The 19,249-nt window shown below is 35.4% G+C and overlaps 1 protein-coding gene across 2 annotated transcripts in view; it reads right to left on the reverse strand.

The window, feature by feature from the left end:
- ABCD3 (ATP binding cassette subfamily D member 3) overlaps nucleotides 1-19,249 on the reverse strand; it is a 76,291-nt gene that overhangs the window by 21,053 nt on the left and 35,989 nt on the right. Inside the window, exons 4-10 of one of the 2 annotated variants that reach the window (XM_043460598.1) lie at nucleotides 18,023-18,111; nucleotides 11,683-11,752; nucleotides 8,680-8,777; nucleotides 8,201-8,324; nucleotides 5,970-6,026; nucleotides 3,569-3,711; nucleotides 859-928 (exon numbers count right to left, since the gene is read on the reverse strand). In XM_043460598.1, coding sequence (XP_043316533.1) covers nucleotides 859-928; nucleotides 3,569-3,711; nucleotides 5,970-6,026; nucleotides 8,201-8,324; nucleotides 8,680-8,777; nucleotides 11,683-11,752; nucleotides 18,023-18,111 — 651 coding nt within the window. Of the gene's footprint in view, nucleotides 1-858; nucleotides 929-3,568; nucleotides 3,712-5,969; nucleotides 6,027-8,200; nucleotides 8,325-8,679; nucleotides 8,778-10,131; nucleotides 10,202-11,682; nucleotides 11,753-18,022; nucleotides 18,112-19,249 lie in introns of both variants that reach the window. The other variant, XM_043460597.1, reaches the window with a different exon arrangement.

Consider the following 19,249-nt stretch of genomic DNA (forward strand, 5'->3'; position numbering starts at 1 on the left):
AGTCACGTTAAATATAAAAAAGACAAAAATTCAATTTATTTAACCTTAATTTAAATAATTTAAAATAACAACTTCTTTAACCTTTAAAAATCACCTCAAATAGGTATTTGATTTCAAAACTTTCCACTAAAATGTAAGCTTCTTAAAGGCAGGATTTGGTCCATCACACACCACTGTCACCTGGACAAGCAAGACACCTTAGATAGTGCTCCGTATCTTCTGAATGAATAATCAACAAAATTAACTAAATTAAAATCTTCCACGTGGCAAGTAGATAAAAACTGAAGCATAGTTTGCATACAGTTTGCATAAGAAACAATGTTTATATTCTAAGTAAAGGGTCAGCAAACCATGAGCCACAGTTCATATCCAGCCTGCCACTTACTTTAGTAAATAAAGTTTTATTAGAACATAGCACATCCATTCATTTACATATGGCTACTCTGAAGGACAGAGTTGAATAGTTGCAAGAGAGATCATAGGGCCTGAAAAGCCTAAACCATACATGGTACTTATCTTGCCCACTACAGAAAATATTTGCTGAACTGTGCTCACAGTATTCCCAGAAATACTACAGGAACAAATTCTTTCTGTAATTATCACTAAATTTATCATTAAATAAGACTCCTAAGTAACCACTTCAAAAATACACTGACAATCTACCCATAATAAATCTACCCATTTTTATAACTGGGCAGCTTAACATATTGGTTTGATAGTTTTTAGGAAAACACAGCATAAAAATTCTTTATAGCTATTTAAAAATAAATGTTTTAAAGATTAAAGGTATATATGTATCCTGGCATAGGTCAAAAATTTTTTTCCATACATACATGAGCCTCCAACATGTTATCTTACCAGTTTTTGGAAGACTGAGTGGATTGTCTGCTTTTCTCTTTTATTTCCATTGTAAAAGGCAACTTCTTCACTATTAAGGAAAATAATTTAGCAATTAATTTTAATGTCACTTAAGCCTAGAAAATAATTTAAAATACCATATTTATTGACTAACTATTTGTATATAAACGGACACTCTGTGACTAACAGTTTATTGGGTACTTCTCAAGCCATGATCTGTACATAGCTCAACTGATCAGAGCACTGGAATATACACCCGACCGCATCACAGGCTGCACTACTGACATGAGCTGCATATCCCACATGCAGCCTGGCTGGAAAAGATGTGCTGAGCTAGTTCTGAGAAAAGTGAATAAAGAAACAAGAAGGAAGATGCCATGACATATAGGAAGGCAGGACTGGGACAGCCATCTGAGACTACAAATTGAGTCAAGATCCAGCCAGAAAGGAAAGGAGACAACAAGAGTTAGGAAAAAAACAGGTAGTGATGCATGACATATAGCCTTTAAAGGACAGAAAAACAAATTAATTCCTGCCCGCCTGACAGTTGCCAGCTCCCAGGAGGCCTAGCTGCACAGTTGTTCTTATTCTTGGAACACCACCATATCCTCACAACAATTCCTCTTTCCTTGAGCTGATCTGAATGGGTACACAGGGGCCACAAGAATCGTAACTAAGAAAAAAAGGGCATTTTATGAGTGAAGAAAGGGTCAGTGTAGTTAATTTGCAGAAGTCACGCAGCTGGCAAGTTAAACAGCTGAGATTATAACTTGTATCTGACCCTAACATCTAGTTTTCTACTCTACCCAGAATGATGCAAACTGTCCTAGCTAGCAAAGTACCTCTTACAGCAGAGGAAACGAAAGATTTACATACGAGTCTAGAAGGCAGAGTTAAAACACACAATACTTCTTAAAAGTCTCTTCCTCTACCTCAAAAATTTATGTGAACTTTATATTCTTGTCTAAAATGTACCTGTATTTTTTTTCCATCATAAAAACAAGGTAGCCCTTACCTCAACACCTTTAAGTAAATTAACTTTCCATATAGTTGCATCATGTTTGACCAGCCTTTTGCAGTTTCCTTTACGCAATAATAGAGAGCCCCAGCGTATCAGAACCCTAGTTTAACACAATTCTGTACCAAAAATTTCTTAATGCCTTCTGCCTCCTCCGCACATTTAAGTTCCTGGAGAAAGCTAAGGTGAGAACTCTACTTCTCCTGAACATTTTACTCTAAACTTAAAACCTGAAAGTTCAGAAGTTTCAAAATACCAACAACTGCCTATTCAGCATCTTTTCTCTTCCGGATCCTTCCTCCTAAGAGAAACCCAATTTTCTTAAAGTTCTGTATCCTTTTCCAGGCACCCAAATGGTTGAGGAATAGCCTCAAGCCCCCATCCAAAGGGGAAAGAGTTCCAACTGATCTAAGCCAGTGACTTTGCTGTAACTGCTTTAGTGATAATTCTGGCCAATGAGATGTGAAAAGAAAGTCTGTTGTGGGGGATTCCCACCCTTAAAGAGACAGCAAAAGTAGCCTGCTTTTGTTTCTGGACTTTTAGCAGGGGACGAGGGCTGGTGGATCTAGATCTAGAACTGCTTTTGCCATCTTGTGATCAGAAAAAGAATTAGCCAGAGGAAAAGGGGAACATATAGAGGAGGACAGAGTCAGAAGAAGAGCCAGACACCCTGATCATGCTGTGCCTGGAGCTGGTCCATCTTAAGAATTTCCATGTGAAGTAGTAAATTTTCTTATTGTTGGAGCCACCCCAGTCAGGGTTTCTTGCATTGGAAAACATCCTAGCTAATACTTCTTTCATTCATTTGGCAAATCACCTCTGTACACAACCTTCTATTCTTCTGCCTCCCTACAACACAAAAAGCCTATTTAAAACCAGTATGTACTGTTTTATCAATTGAAGGAAATAAAGGAAGAGGGAACTTTTAAAAGACCATTTCCTAAATAATTTTTTAATGCCAACAGGGTAGTAAATAAATATTAGGACCCTCAAAATGACTTAAGGTTGACACGTCATCAATACATGAGAAAATTTATTGAGTACCTGCTACAAATTAAAAACAGTGCTGGAAGTTTTATGTATATATCATATTTAATCCTCATGACAACTCTGTATTAGATAGTATAAATAAGAAAAGTGAAACTATGAACAACTTTCCAAAAGTCATATATTATATAATTGATAGGTGGAGAAGGTAGATTTGGCAACTAGGCAGGCTGGCTCTAAAGCCCAATACTTCTCCCTACTTTGGATTTTTAAACTATCTGGAAAACAGAGACACATGCAATGAGGCTGCATTAATTTTGAGTGCTCCAAACATACAGTCAAACAAAAAATACTTGTGAATAAACTGAGATAAAATTTTCTTTGAAGAAGTAAGTAAATTTGAATTTAAATTTCTGACTTTGCTTTATGTGAACTTAACAGAAAATCAGCCAACAGAAGACATGAAGAGGTCAATCAGGGATACTAAATAGTTAATAAGAAAAAGGGTTAGAAATGTGGTTATTAAGATAACTACTTAATAAAACCAATATCGTTCATAATGTATATTTTCAAAAGAAGTAAATACACAGAGACATAATTTCAGTAACAGTGTTACTAGATTTTTGAAGTTGCTTTACATGACTTCAATATCTACACAAAGGAATTTTTAGTACAGTTAAATAAATTTAATACATTTGCCCTTACCTGTTTGTGATGAGCCGAGAATTAACGTATCTATACTCTCCTTCAAGTTTTTGCTCAGTTATTGTCATCTTACCAATGGGTCTTCTAATTCGAGTTAGGAATAGCCCAGAAACAAGCAAGTAGGCCATCATGCTTGCTGGGCCCTGATATTATTAGAAGAGAAAGATATACAAAGATTGAGGATACAATAAATTCACTGAATGCAACATGCCCAATATATAATAAACTCCAGTTACTTTCAAAGAAATCACTCCTTTGACTTTTTCCCTTGTTTCTTTTCTAAGAAGATACCCACTGGGCCTCTTTGTTTTTACTACTCATTTACTTCTCCTCCCACCATGCGTCTCTCCCCCAGCTCTCCCAAATTTGCTCATTTAAAAACTTCTAATTGCAGTCCTTACTCTTTCTACAGCATCTAAAAACTCTTCTGACGGAACTCTTCTTGATATTCTCGATTCCACAATAACTTGCAGAACTCTTTTTCACCTTCTCACTGACCGTTAGTATTGCCTGAGGTTTCCTTTTCTTGCTCTCTTTGCCTCCCAAATTTATATCTCAAATCCCATCACTCCTAAGCACCCAAGATACTGTTTCCAAATATTTACTGTACATCTTCTCTGTAGAACCTCAAGCTCAATTCCCTCAAATGAGCTCAATTTGTCTTTCCCTCCTCCGGCGTCTTGCTTCTAGCTGCCATACTTCCTAATGTGGTAAAGAACCTCCATACGCATCGACTCTTCCAGGAGAGAAGCTTCAAGCTTGCCTTTTCAAACTCTTCATTCCCATACATATCCTTATGTTCTGCCATAATGAAAAAATTGCTTCCTGAACACGCTACTCAATGAAGTTGTTCTTCTGTCTAGCAAGCCTGACATATCTAGAAAAGGCTGACTCATCCTCAAAGCAGCACCAATATCACCTCCAATTCTTCTGGACACTAAAGACATTATTCACACTTCCACTACTGGGCTTATCACTCTCCATTACAACTGTTTGACTATCTATCCTTTCACCAGATTATAACTCCACTTCAGTAGGAACTGGGTCTTACTCATCTTTTTATTCAGACAGTGTATATGGAATATAGTGTGTATTATAATGGAATATGGTGTGTATTATTTTTAAACTCAATGTGACTGATTCAATGTATTTCAATAATTACTAGAAGTACAGACAAAAGAAATAACTAAAGCATAGTTTCTACCTCTAAGAAACACAAAATCAGAAAATAAGAATATATGGAGACATTTTTAAATACAATACTTAAGTGTTACAAACATGTAATAAGTACCATAAAAAATTATACCAATAAGAGGCATTAAGACTATTTACTTATTTATAGTAAAAACAAGTTATAAAAATGATTTAACCCAGCTTATGAGGTATCAAAAGGTTAAGAAGATAGACAAGAAAATTAAAATAAAAAACTACTTTCTCCAATGTTTTGAAATGGAACAAAAATCACTATATAAATTATTTATTAATAACCACAAAATATATAAAAATATATACATACATATGTATACATAAAACAACCACATTATTATATGATTGTGTTATAAATATATAACAATAATCTTACATATTAAATGACTAAAGTTAGACTTCAGTAAGAATACTCAGAACATTTAAAGGTCTTACCAACACATATGTCAGAGAGACCTAATAAGATGACCTCATGGGACAGTCAACAATTTATATTATTATAAAATCTTACTGAAACTGTTCTAGTCATTCTAAATGTAATTAAACATTCATATTTCATATTAAAATAGCTGTCTCCAAATCTCTTTTTCAGCACTGAAATAAAAAAGAAAGTGAAAGTCGCTCAGTTGTCTGACTCTTTGCGACCCCAATGACTATACAAAATTCTCCAGGCCAGAATATTGGAGTGGGTAGCCTTTCCCTTCTCCAGGGGATCTTCCCAACCCAGCAGTCAAACGCAGGTATCCCACATTTCAGGCAGATTCTTTACCAGCTGAGCTACCAAGTAAGCCCAGGAATACTGGAGTGGGTAGCCTATCCCTTCTCCAGGAGATCTTCCCGACCCAGGAATCAAACCGGGGTCTACTAAATTACAGGTGGATTCTTTACCAGCTGAGCTACCAGTGAAGCCCCTTTTAGACATTACCTTGCAACAATAAATACAGGTGTGTTCAATGTTTAAGCATTTCTGGTTATTAAAACCACAAAAATTTTCCAAGTGTCTGGCTTAAGAAAAACTGAAAAGCTGAATCAGAAAACTTTAAAAATCTCTAGTAGAGTATTATTTTATAACCAGACTTTATTAGCTAAACTTGTAAAATTATACTCTTTGAGATACATAAAAATTCCAACAAACCATCCAGCTATTCAGAGCACAGTATTATAGCAATTTAAAAGACAGAAAATGTAAACTCACCTGAGCTCCTATTGCACTGGTTAACCTGAAGATATACAAAACTATGTCTAAAAATGGCTGTAAAATAAACATCAGAAAGCACAAAATTAAAAAGAACAAAACCGCCTACACTGAGAGCTAATAAACATGTTAAATACAAAACGCTAGTCAACATTTAACACATAATTGTCAACATGTAGAGTTCTCACTATGTATAAGGTACTGTACAGTACGTAGCTCGATGAATATATAAAAGACACAGTTCTTATTGTCAAGAAGCTCAAAATGGAGACAGCCTGATCAATGTCTACTGACTATCAATTAGGGAAAATATTTACCACTTTCCATCAACTAAGATAGCTCTACTGTGACAACTAACCATTACTTACTTAGCAATTTCTCAATGTAGTATAAAGATGCAAGAAAATGATCTGAATTATAACCCCAAATCTACTACCCTTTTTCTGGTTTCTATATATCTTCATCTGAAAAATGAGAGACTCTTTCTGCTCTTGATGTTGGACTTTATCACAACATCTGTATGTTAAATATGTTGAGTAAGCTTATAAATCTAATTTTATGATCTAAAACTCAAGCTCCTAAAACTAAAATATCATTAATTTACTGCTCTTCACATAGAGACAATTCAATTGACATACCAAAAGTTGTACATATTTTGAAGTGTTTTTCAAGAAACCCAAAATCAGGTTCATTTAAGTCCATAGCCACCTTTTCCAATATCTACATCATTACTAGGATAGGTGGGTTGGTTCATAACTGGCCTGTACTAAGATGAACCTTTTCTTTCCTATCTTATGAACTATCAAGAAGTTAGGCGTACTTACCTATACATGTAAAGTTCAAGTGTACTTAAATTACTGACAAAAATAATGATTCAATTTAAGTCAGAGTTCAAACAATTACATATCTTATAAAGTAAATATACTGTAGTATATAACACCACTACAATTAGTTAATTTGCTAACATTTTTCTTTATTGCAGATGTGTCCTGAGCTATGGACTAACTCAAGTGCCAAGACATAATAAAGAATACACAACAAGGTCTACAGAATTACAAGAATAATGTACACAGCACCTCTCCTTCCCAACCCCAACCACCACACACACAAGGAGAGCAAACTTTAAAATGTCGTAATGGGAAGAGGAAAAAGGCAGCTGGATTACTGAGCAATTTGTTGCTACCTCAGTTTCTAGACTTTGGATCAGTAAAGACTTAAAGAGAGCTAAATAAAGGACAAAGTTTGGCATGAAGTGAAAAGGTATCTTAGTAGGCCTGTCAAGAGGGGTAAAGTTCTTGTGAATACACATTATTTTTCTAAGACCTGCCTATCCTACCATTCACATGGTTGAAGAAGAAGCATTCCTAGTCTTCCATTGTGACCCAGCCCCTTGTATACAGTCTTCTGTCTCAAAACTGGATACTTGGACCAACTGTGGCCCAAAGCAAGATTCACTAAAAGTGGTCCACTTTGAGACAAGCTCCGACCACAGACCAAGAGCAGTCGTGGATCAGATGAGAAATGCGGCATCTGAGAGGAAGAGGGGAGGGAATGCTAGGCAGACAATCTTCTAGATGCCCACTGCATCTCCCAGCTAATGCAGGAAGTAAAGGCAGACAAAATGGCTTAATGAGAAAATCATAGCAAAAACTGTAAGGCTGGTGAGACAAGAAGAGTAAGAGCTGATATAACCAGCATGAAAAAAACTGGCTAAGGTCAGAGTCAAAGCTCTGGCAATATTCTGGAAAGGGGGAAAAACAGTAATTAGAAAAACTGAAATATACTAATATCTTGTGAAAATTGTTTTACTTAAATGAGCTATTAGAATTAGAACTACTGAAGCAGAGAAATGGGTAGGAAGACGTCTACGCCCAGGGTTATGGTTGTCCATTAAAAATAAATTGACCATTAAACTTGAACAACTGCCAGAAGTACACAGGTCAAAAGATAAAAAATCCAAGTTTCTGCTATTTTACTGAAATCAGCATGCAAAATTCTCATAAAATCTTTACGAGACACTAGATCCTCAGTTCTTGGCCATGGCACCTCACAACAATAACTTAAAAAATTAAGCAGTTGTAGTTAAGACCATTATAAGAACTTTATAATTTTTTTTTATAAAAGCATTAAAAACTTTTAAAAGTATTTAAATAGGCTGCTGTCATGTTCATCATATACATTTGCTTAGAGTCAAAATTTAGCAAATTAACAACAAAAACAGACAAACTTACCTTACTAAGATTGGAATACAGATCAACTACACTGTTACAAAACTTTTCTACGTCTTGTGTAAGTAGCTGGTCTGGATTGGCTATTCTGTTGTCCAGATTTCCCATTTTATAATATGTGAAAGCTCTAAAACAACAAGAAGAAGATGACTAAAACAAATGATTCTAAAAAACAACAAAAATCACATTATATTATGTAGTGCAAATCTGTAGGAACAGAAAAATTTGGAGCTAGAAGAGGACCTAAAGATTGTCCTAACTTATTTTAGAGATGAAGATGCCAGTCTAGAGAAGGATGATTTGCCAGTTAAGGGAACAGTCAGGATTAGATTCCAAATAGTTGAGATCTTTCCCTATATGCTTCTGGTTCAAGAGCAATTCACTTGAAAAACATATCTAATAAAAAAGAAACACTTCTATATCTCATTATCATAAGTATTATTTTTTAAGTATTTTTAATATAAAATTAGGTTATCACTTACTGGAGATACTCCTCATAGAGGTACTTGGTTAATCTTACTCGGAAGCACAGTTTGAGCTCATTTAACCCAAACTTCAAGAAGTTATTAACCAGAGAAATCTAAAACAAACAAACACACATTATTAGTTTTGCTTCATTTCTACTTATGAAATCATAATTTATTTCCCTATCATTGGCTTTGTCCCAAATTCTATAATTTTTTAATAACTGATAGTTTGAATTGATATAATTCAGTTCTGCTTTACTTAACATTCCCAAACACACAGAGAATATGCTACATCAAATGCAATCAGCTATTACCCTTTACTTGAAAATTAATTTTAAAATATATTAGTATTAATTATGAAAAGAATCTTGCAACTTTTTGCAGTGGGGAAGGTGTGTATAAACAAACAAAAGGCCAAATTTGTCACCTTTTTATTTGATGTAAAGAACTCGCTTCAGGAGTACTGACATACATGCTTAATATATCTTTTCCTTGCTACTACCAGCACTACAATCCTAGCTAATGGAATTCTATACACACTGCATTTGCATCTGTTAAAAAAAATACTGCAAGTTTTACACCAATTAATGTCATTTTCTAGATTATTTCTGGAGTCACCTTTACTCTTCCACCACTGTATTAAAATTAATTCTTCCACAGTTCTAAAGTCACATTTACATAAAAATTTTGTCAAGAAAACACTGGTCTGCTGAATCTCAGTCTTTGATTGATACCAACTCTGCTTAATTTTCTCTTTTAGAAGGTTTTCCATGTATGACTATCCTCAAGCTTTATTAAATCCGGCATATTTTCTAATAATTAGATTTTACAATCAAGTAAATTTTACAATCAAGCTCCTCCCTATTACTCTTACACAAACAATACTAAAATTCTTATTGTGCCAATAAAATAAACACTCAAGCTAAGAAAATTATTTATGATTTGGACCACTTATCTTTATTTTTAGTAAATCCAGGCAATAAATTTCAATTCAACTTAAATCACGTTAGTGGTTCAAGTAAGAGTTTATAGCCTACATCAATGACTCTCAACCAGGATTTCTGCCCTCAGCTCACTGCCTCCACAACTTCACCTTAGCCCTCACAGGAAATCTGGCAATGTTTGGAGACACTGAAGACATTTTTTGTTGTCACAGCTTCAGGAGGGATACTACTTCCATCTAGTGAGATGTTAGTATGAGAAACCCTGGCCTAATTGTCAAAAAACATCATCTCCAGTTGTACATACCTACATATGATGCAAAGAAACTGATCCAAGCATAATTCCTTTAAGTTTTCCATCTAGTATAAAGGTTTGCATTGATACATTTCCTATAAGTTACAAAACTAAACTTGAAAAAATTTAGCATATAAATCTTTAAAGAACTTAACAAGTAAAAATTCTTAAAAGATTTTAGTAAGATGCAATTTTTTTCTATGTAAAAATTTTTAAAGAAATAACACTTACGAGAGGCATAGCAGCGATGAAGTTGAATAAGTATTTCTTGAAATCTTTTCTGCTACGACCAATGATACCACTGCAAACCACCACATGCAATGCATTAGTTGCAAAAGAAGCAATATTTGTCACAAAAAACCCCTCTGTAAATCTCTAGAATTATTTTCAGAAAATTTTGTTGAATCGAATGAATCAATAAAAAAGATGCCAAAATCATTTTCTAACAAAAGCATGAACTTTTGAAATTTTATCATTTTAAACAGCTTGCCTGGAAATCACTCTATAAATGGCAAAATTAGATAAGAATAATAGCTAGTTCTTTCCTTCATAAAAATGATAATTAAACAGCAGGCTTAATTAAGCAGTCACAAAAGGGGTTTTATATGGTGAAACAATTAACTTTACAGACCCAGGAGTGGATTACTGTGGATAAAACAAACTAGTATTTGTTTGTTTTAAATATTTTAACATCCTGATTGTCATTTGTATGAACTAATGGCAGGGAGACAGACTAATGAGAAATCAGCAAACCCTTCTTATTATAAAGGTCGAGAGCAACCGTCTTAAGCTTTGCAGGCCATAAGGTCTCTGCTGCAACTACTCAATTCTGCTATTGGAGAGCAAAAGCAACTAAGAAAGCAATTAACTGTGGTCCTAAGAAAATTTTATCAAAACAGATGGTAGTGGGATTTCAATGAAACAAGATCTTTTATTCTTTTTTAATCTATTTTAAATATTTACTGTTTTTAAAATATCCACTAAGAATTTAAGGATTCCACTACTTTTAACCTAGAAAGCCACGATATCATTATAAGTAAAGGATCTTTGACTACCAAATGCGCTAGTGAAAAAAATATAATTTATTTGATCATGTACTCTTTTTCCAAATAATACTAATATTCCCAAAAGCAAATTAAATGTATTTTGAAAAACAATTGTGCTAAATGATTCAAACCTAGCTCCACACACACACACACAAATGACTGGGATACACACTGACAGAGAAATATTTTGCTTTTTATGAGGGAGTAGGTGAATAATGCCAAGTAACATGAACTGATCTTTTAGGGCAAAAAAGTTCCACGGTCAAAGAAATTTGGGAAAACCTGAGTTAAAGCTAACAAATTTCTTCACCAAAGAGCCTCTCAAAGCTCTCAAGTATATTATACATTGTAAAACTCTCTGAGACAGTTTTGTAGCACTGTAGCATTTCCTTCACCATAGCTAAGATTCCAAAGAACATATTTTGGGAAATGTTACTCTAGACTGATAGAAAAATTAATAATCTAATCTTGACATAGCTGCTGAAAATTTAAACAGAAAAAAAATTTAAGCTGAACTAGAAAAAAGTTAAAATAGAACCACACAAAAATGTTGTCTACAGCAGTAAGAATATTAGAGATGAGAAGCAATTAAGACAGCACAAAAGTTTAGAGGTATAAATTAAAACTGAACCAAACTTCACATAAAATCAAAGTGCTTTAGCGCTGCCCAAGCTGTGAAACACACAAGATTATCAAACACTGGTAAAGCACATGCCATCATTCAGCAATGGTTTACCATTGGAGTAGCAGCTATAAATTTAAAAAATGGTTTCTTGAATAAAGCTTTATTTCTGCTTATTATTCCGCTGCAAAAGAAAAATAATAATCAATAAAGAGTAATTTTACAGTAGTCCCAATCATAATTACTTCTAAAACATATAGGAATTAAGATAGTTTTGTAATTTTAAAATGTTACTTACAGCCAAGTGGGTGAAAATAAAATATACATTTATGATAACATATGGCAGTATAGGGGAACAAAATTTGCCAAAATGCGTCTCTTTGGCCTCAGGCTAGTTTTAGTCTGATTATTTTAAAGAAACAGAAGTGTTAGGAAGCCTTTCTTTTTTGCCTTCCCCTTAGCTGCCTAAAGAATTTAGAAAAAAAGGCCTTGCTCCCAGGACAGAGCTATGACCATATTTATCTGCAAAGCACATGGGCCAAATGTGCTGAAGGAATCAGATATCAGTCTACTCTGAGTCCACTCTAAGTCTGGGCCACAAGGCCCAGCAAACATTTGTTTACCAAGCATTTACTTTTCCATCTTCATGTAAATTGTCTGTCTACCCTATAAAGTCCCAAACCACTGCCCCTAACACCCTCTTCTGTTTTTAGCTGAAGATGGTCTTTAAGATGAGGGCTTTGGCCATTTTGGAGAGTTACTAAGTTCTCCAGGGTCTCTCCCATGTATATATGTTATTAAAATTTTGTTTCATTTTCTCCTGTTAATCTGTCTCATGTCAATTTAATTCTTAGATCAGCCAGAAGAACCCAGGAGAGTAGAGGAAAATTTCTTCCTCTCTAGCAACAGCAACAAGATATGAAGGATTACCTTCCATATCATAGAAATGTCAACCTCTACCTTAAAGAAGGGTATGCTATTAAAATTTGCCCCATTCCAAAGACATTAGTCACTGCTAACAGGTAAGCCTAAAAGATGTAAAGGATACTAAAATTAAGCACATCAAGGATCTTAACAAGTCTCTTTGAGACTCTATTTTAGCAGAAGTGTATATGAATCTAAACACACCTTGGAAGAGTCAAAACGGAAAAGACAAGTTTACAATGTGGCTTTAGCAGCAGGTTAAAGAAATGTGTTAATTTTTCAAATCAAACTGTTTTATATTACGAATTCACAGGATCTTAGAACTTTACGTTTGACCAAATATCAAATATATCATGCACAGCAGAAGCTCAAAAACATTCAGGAGAAAGTTAACAATTAACTTTTTTAATTTTTAGAGCAGAGAAAGGCTTATCGCACGGTCAAGCAAGGAGAATGGATGGCTCGTGCTCAAAACCTCCTGACCTCAACAATTAACTTTAAAACAGCTGCTTTAGAATCCATGAGTGTATGTTAAGAATATAATGAGAAATGCAATATTTCCTGTCATATCAGTAAATAAAGGATGTCACAGTCATCAGCAACTGAAGCCACCACAGCTGGTTAAGCTGTGAGCCCTGAGGGTACTCAGGAGGAAGGAATACGTGCCACCGAGCAGCCATCAGACTGCGGCTGCTCCTTACAATGAGCTCTGAGGAAAGGAGGCCCAGGACTGAGAACAGGACACTGGCCCCGGACAGGTGAGGTGCGTGTTAAAGGAACGAATTTCTGTGAGCCCAGACTCTTGCATTTCCCCATACATAGAAAAGCGCTAAATTCCTTAACTTGGGATAGTTGGTTTTCTTTAAGTAACAATAACCTCTTGATGTTCAGACTACCTGCCCTTCGTTGCAAAACTTCTATATAACCTGGCTCCTCCCCTCGCCTCCTTGGAGCAGTTCTCTCAGGGTCACTGGCGATGCTGTCTCCTGGGCTTGAAGTCCTAAAAATTCCCACAGACTAAAACACAGACTAAAATTCCCACTAAAATTCCCTAAAATTTTAAAATTAATTTAAAAATTTAAAATCCCACTAAAATTCCCTAAAATTCCCCTAAAAATTCCCACAGACTAAAACACAGACTAAAAATTCCCACAGACTAAAAACTAAAACTCTTAACTTTTAGGTTGTGAGTAATTTTTTAAGTCCACAATAAGAAGATCCTTGTATTATTCTTGCAACATCTCTGCAAGTTTAAATTGCAGCAAAATAATATGCTTTTTAAAACTCTTAAAATTTTTTGTTTTCTTACTTTTTCTACATCTCATAACTAAATTTTAAAACTGAGTATCCAACAAGTTGATTACTCTGGCAGAATTATAAGCTGGCTCATGCTACACAATAATTTCTTCTTATCCACCATCACCAATTAATGCACCACCTACTCTTAGTCTAGTCAAGCTATGGTTTTTCCAGTGGTCATGTATGGATGTGAGAGTTGGACTATAAAGAAAGCTGAGCACCGAAGAATTGATGCTTCTGAACTGTGGTGTTGGAGAAGACTCTTGAGAGTCCCTTGGACTGCAAGGAGATCCAACCAGTCCATCCTAAAGGAGATCAGTCCTGGGTGTTCATTGGAAGGACTGATATTGAAGCTGAAACTCCAATACTTTGGCCACCTGATGTGAAGAGCTGACTCATTTGAAAAGACCCTGATGCTAGGAAAGATTGAGGGCAGGAGGAGAAGGGGACAACAGAGGATAAGATGGTTGGATGGCATCACTGATTCAATGGACATGAGTCTGAGTAAACTCCGGGAGTCGGTGATGGACAGGGAGGTCTGGTGTGCTGCAGTCCATGGGGTTGCAAAGAGTCAGACACGACTGAGTGACTGAACTGAACTACTCTTAGTAATGCATTTTTCTCCAGAGCATTCAATCTTTGAGAAAATTAAAATAAGCATCTATTTAATTAAAGTTGGAAATCCCTAGATAAAAATTATTCTTTTAGGTTACAAAAACATGAAATCACAAAATCTGAATAAAAGGGAAAAAACTTTTAAAAATAATCTTCTATACTATACCATGATTGTGCAGGGTTCTTTATACGTATTATGTGACATATTTATCACGTGTCATGTGATACATTTATATGTATCATGTGACATACATATATATCTAATATAATGTTCATAGTGGATGTAACCTGTTATTTTTGCCACAGGTAATTAATAACGCTATAGTTAGGAAGACTATTTTTATTAACAGACATGGCAGTCAAATAATAAGTAAAGCCAGAGGAAAAATAAATAAAATTCTATAGTTTGTAAAAGGACATAAAAGTCTTCTCTATATTAATTATACAAAGGACTCAAATTACTTGTGCACAAAGCTCACAGAAAGATAACTTAGCAATGAAACTGATCCTGCTAAAGCCGATGTGCTAGCAGCAACAAACAAATAAATACTTCTTAGGATTCTTTAGAAGATTTCTCACTGGGACACGTGCACGCACACACACACACAACTGACTAGACTCTCCCTACAAATCCCCTTCAGGGAAACCAGACAATCAACAATCCGACAACTTGGCTTCTAACAAGTTAAATATGAATACACAGCCAAGAGTAAGGGCTTGAGGAAAGCCCTAACATGAATGACAAAGATCAGAATAACAAAGGACAGTGAAAGTTAAAGACTTGAAAGAATGACTACTACCAAAAATGAACATTCATACAAAAAGATAGTACTTGGAAATAAATTAAAACAAAAATTCACTGGATGATAAAAGAAATCTCCTAGAATATACAATAAAATGTCAGAGATGTAAACAGAAGAGAAATTACAGTCAGATGACCAGTCCAGGAAGTCCAACACTCAGCTAGTAAGAATTTCAGAAAAAAGTAAAGAAAAAAAATGGAGAGGAAGAACTTTTTTAAAAACACAAGAAATTACTTTGGAATGAAGAATGAGACTAAAAAAGCCTAGCACAATGACAAGGAATGCAAAAAGAAATTCACCCTAACATTCACTGAAATGCCTAAACACTAGCAATACAGAATCAATAATAAAGAAATAATAAAGCTACCAAAGTGGGTCAAAGCAGATCTGCTACTAAGGGTGGGCAACCAGCATAGGATTGGGCCTAACACCCAATGTGGAAACTGGATCAGTAGTTTCTAACCTTGGCTACACAGTAGGATCACCTGGGATGCTTCAAAAAGGGAATAACTAATTGAATCAGAATCCCAAGGGGTAGGCCCAGGCATTAGTAGTTCTCAAAATTCCCCAGATGAGTTTAATTATTCCGCAGCCAGGGTTGAGAACCACAGAACACTATAGAAGACAACAGGGTGATGCTTTCTGCATGACAAAAAGTGACTTCCAATTTAGAATGCATAAATAAAGCTAAATTATCAATCAAGTGTGAGAACAGAAGACTTTATCAGACCTAGAAGGTCTCAAAATTTTACTTCCCTTGTAACCTTTTCTCAGAAAAAGACTGTATCTGCCAAAAAGACAAAGTAAACTGAGGAAGAGGAAAACCAAAGATCCAGAAGACAGGAGTTATTTAATGCAGGAGAGGAAGATGAAAAAAATTCCTAAGATCATGATAAAAGTAAATTCAAACATGACTGCTATTTAGTGGCGCTAAAGCACAATCAATCCTGATGAGAGCAGGAAGACAAAAAACTAAAAGAGGTATGGGGAGGGATGGTAATAGAAGTAAAAATCAATAAGTTATCTGGTGTGTTTGACATATTACAAAATTGAGATTTTAAAGTGTTGAAATAAGCTTGAGTTGAATTAGTAAGTAGGTAAAAAATTAATGTACACAAAAACCTGCAGTTTATAAATGCCAGGAAAAACAAAAAGTTGTATGTAAAAGAAACTACCAAAGAAGAGCATGTGGCTCAGCTGTAAATAATAATCAAAATTATGTAAACAATACATTCTGGTTTAACAAAAAACTGTGATACAACATTGCAAGAAGAAGCAGGGACGCAGTGTAGGAGTGTAAAAGAGCTAACTCTCATCTTCTGAGAGATAAACAAATATACATAGTGTCTAAAACTAAAACATCTAGAGACAGTAACATAAGCATGTTACAATGAAGTGGAGAGACAAAGAAAGAGATGAAACAGCAAGAACAGAAAGTTGGCTCCAGGAATCACAGAGGATTGACGGTTTTGTGATTAAGTTCTGTAAGGTTATTTGATATTAAACTATATTCATGTTTTACTTCTTAAGCTATCCATACATTACCTTGATTAAAATAAAAAGGCATGGGGCTAACCAAAGGATTCAGGGAGTCCTGAGTTGAATATCAGCATCTATACCCCACTGATAGCCTGCCAGGCTCCGCTGTTCATGGAATTCTCCAGGCAAAAACACTGGAGTGGGTAACCCATTCCCTTTTCCAGGAGATCCTCCCAACCCAGGGATTGAACCCAAGTCTCCTTCACTGCAGGTGGATTCTTTACCATCTGAGCCACCAGGAAAGCCCCAGGACACCCATACACATATTCTAAGGCATGTGGAATTTACATATTCAGAGATTTGTGGTTGGGGCTTTACTCCCATGCAGACAACCTTCTTCGTTTTTCTAGATACAGGAGTCAGAAAACATCTGCATAAAACATTCTTCCTCTCCTACAAATCCTCTCAAGTCATGAATCAAGGATGTCAAAGAAAAAAAATACTTTCAAAATTTGGGAGCATTTAAAAATTTTAAGTACTGTCATTTAAAAAGTTATCTTAAATGTTTTAAGAAATTTTCTGATAAAATACTACATACCAAGAAACAAAATACCAAGAAAAATTTTTTTACTGACATTCAAATTGGTATTATCACAAGGAATAAATCCTTTATTTACAGATAAAAGTTAATATCATAACTGTTATTTTTGTTTTCAAATTCAAAGTAATCTATTACAGTGATTAATAATATGTACAAAGACTGTAAAAAAAAATACACAAAGCACTAACTTCAGAAATTGAAGGAAATGCCTTATAATTTTTGTTTAATAAACATTCTCAACATGATTCCCTGAAATGCTTTGATATTTTCCTCAAATTATCTCATTAATATCAGACATCCAATTTGGCAACTTAAGTTCCCACTACAGAATTTAATATACAGCACATTCCTTTTTTTTTTTTCTTTTTGGCCATGTCACACAGCACGGAGGATCTTAGTTCCCAACGACTCAGATCAGTGGCCCTGCAGTGGAAGCACAGACTCTTAACCACTGGACCACCAGGGTGTCCCACAATTTTCTGTGTACTTGTCTCTGACCCCTCTATACACTGCCAGCTCTGCTAGGGTCTCTCCTGTTCACTAACAGGTACATCCTTATCTCTGCCTATGGCACAAGGGAGACAGTCAATCAGTATCTACTAAATAAATGAACAAAGACATAATTTGACTTACATTATTTATACCTAATTAGAATCTATTTCTTGCTCAAGATAATGCTTAATTATGACACAAGTTAGTATTTCATACAAAAAGGGAGGAAGATGAAAAGTACCTTTCAATGAGTGTCCCATTTTGGATCATCCAAACATCACAGTATGTTCGAGACACCAGCATAACAGCAATAAGTATCAAGTAACCTGTCTAAAATAAACCAGGTATAGTAAATTAATTAAATGCATTTTAGAAAGTTAAAAGAAGCATTACTTTGGTAAAGATTTTTGGTTTCTAAATTCAAAGCTTTACTCTAGCTTTACTGTAGTTGGCTGACATTTTACTGATAGGTAATTTTAAAATATAATTTTGAAAGAAGTTTAAGTATATATTATATACTTAATGGCTTTGTAGATCAGTTAATCTAACTTTTTCATCCAGAATTAAAATGTGCTTCCAGCTCAAGATGGTGGAGTAGAAAGACGTGCCCTCATCTCCTCCTGCAAGAGCACCAAAGTCACAAGTAGCTGTTGAACAACCATTGACAGGAGGATGCTGAAAACTACCAAAAAGAGATACTCCACATCCAAAGACAAGGAAGGAACTGTAGCAAGATGGTACCAGGGGCACCGCAATCATGATGAAATCAAAGCCCGTACCAGCCAGGTGGGTGACCCATAAACTGGAGAAAGTGAAAGTGAAGTCGCTCAGTCATGTCCGACTCTTTGTGACCCCATGGATTGTAGCCCACAGGGCTACTCCATCCATGGAATTTTCTAGGCAAGAGTACTGGAGTGGATTGCCATTTCCTTCTCCAGGGGATCTTCCCAACCCGGGGATTGAACTCAGGTCTCCCACATCGAGAGCAGATACTTTACCATCTGAGCCACCAGGGAAAATAATACCAAAAGAAGTTCTCCCACTGTTGTGAAGGTTCTGAACCCCACGTCAGGCTTCCCAGCCTGGAGATCTGATAAAGGGACTGGGAATCCCCAGGGTATCAGACTTTGAAGGCCAGTGGGATTTGATTACAAGACTTCCACAGGACTGGGGGAAACAGAGATTCCAGTCTTGGGAGGGCACAAACAAAACTTTGCATGTACCAGGACTTATATGCTGAGCACATCATGAGAAACACTGGGCTGGATGAAGCACAAGCTGGAATCAAGATTGCCGGGAGAAATATCAATAACCTCAGATATGCAGATGACACCACCCTTATGGCTGAAAGCAAAGAAGAACTAAAGAGCCTCTTGATGAAAGTGAAAGAGGAGAGTGGAAAAAACTGGCTTAAAGCTCAACATTCAGAAAACTAAGATCACGGCATCCGGTCCCATCATTTCATGGC

This window comes from Cervus canadensis, chromosome 2 (genome assembly GCF_019320065.1).
Source record: "Cervus canadensis isolate Bull #8, Minnesota chromosome 2, ASM1932006v1, whole genome shotgun sequence".
NCBI lineage: Eukaryota > Metazoa > Chordata > Mammalia > Artiodactyla > Cervidae > Cervus > Cervus canadensis.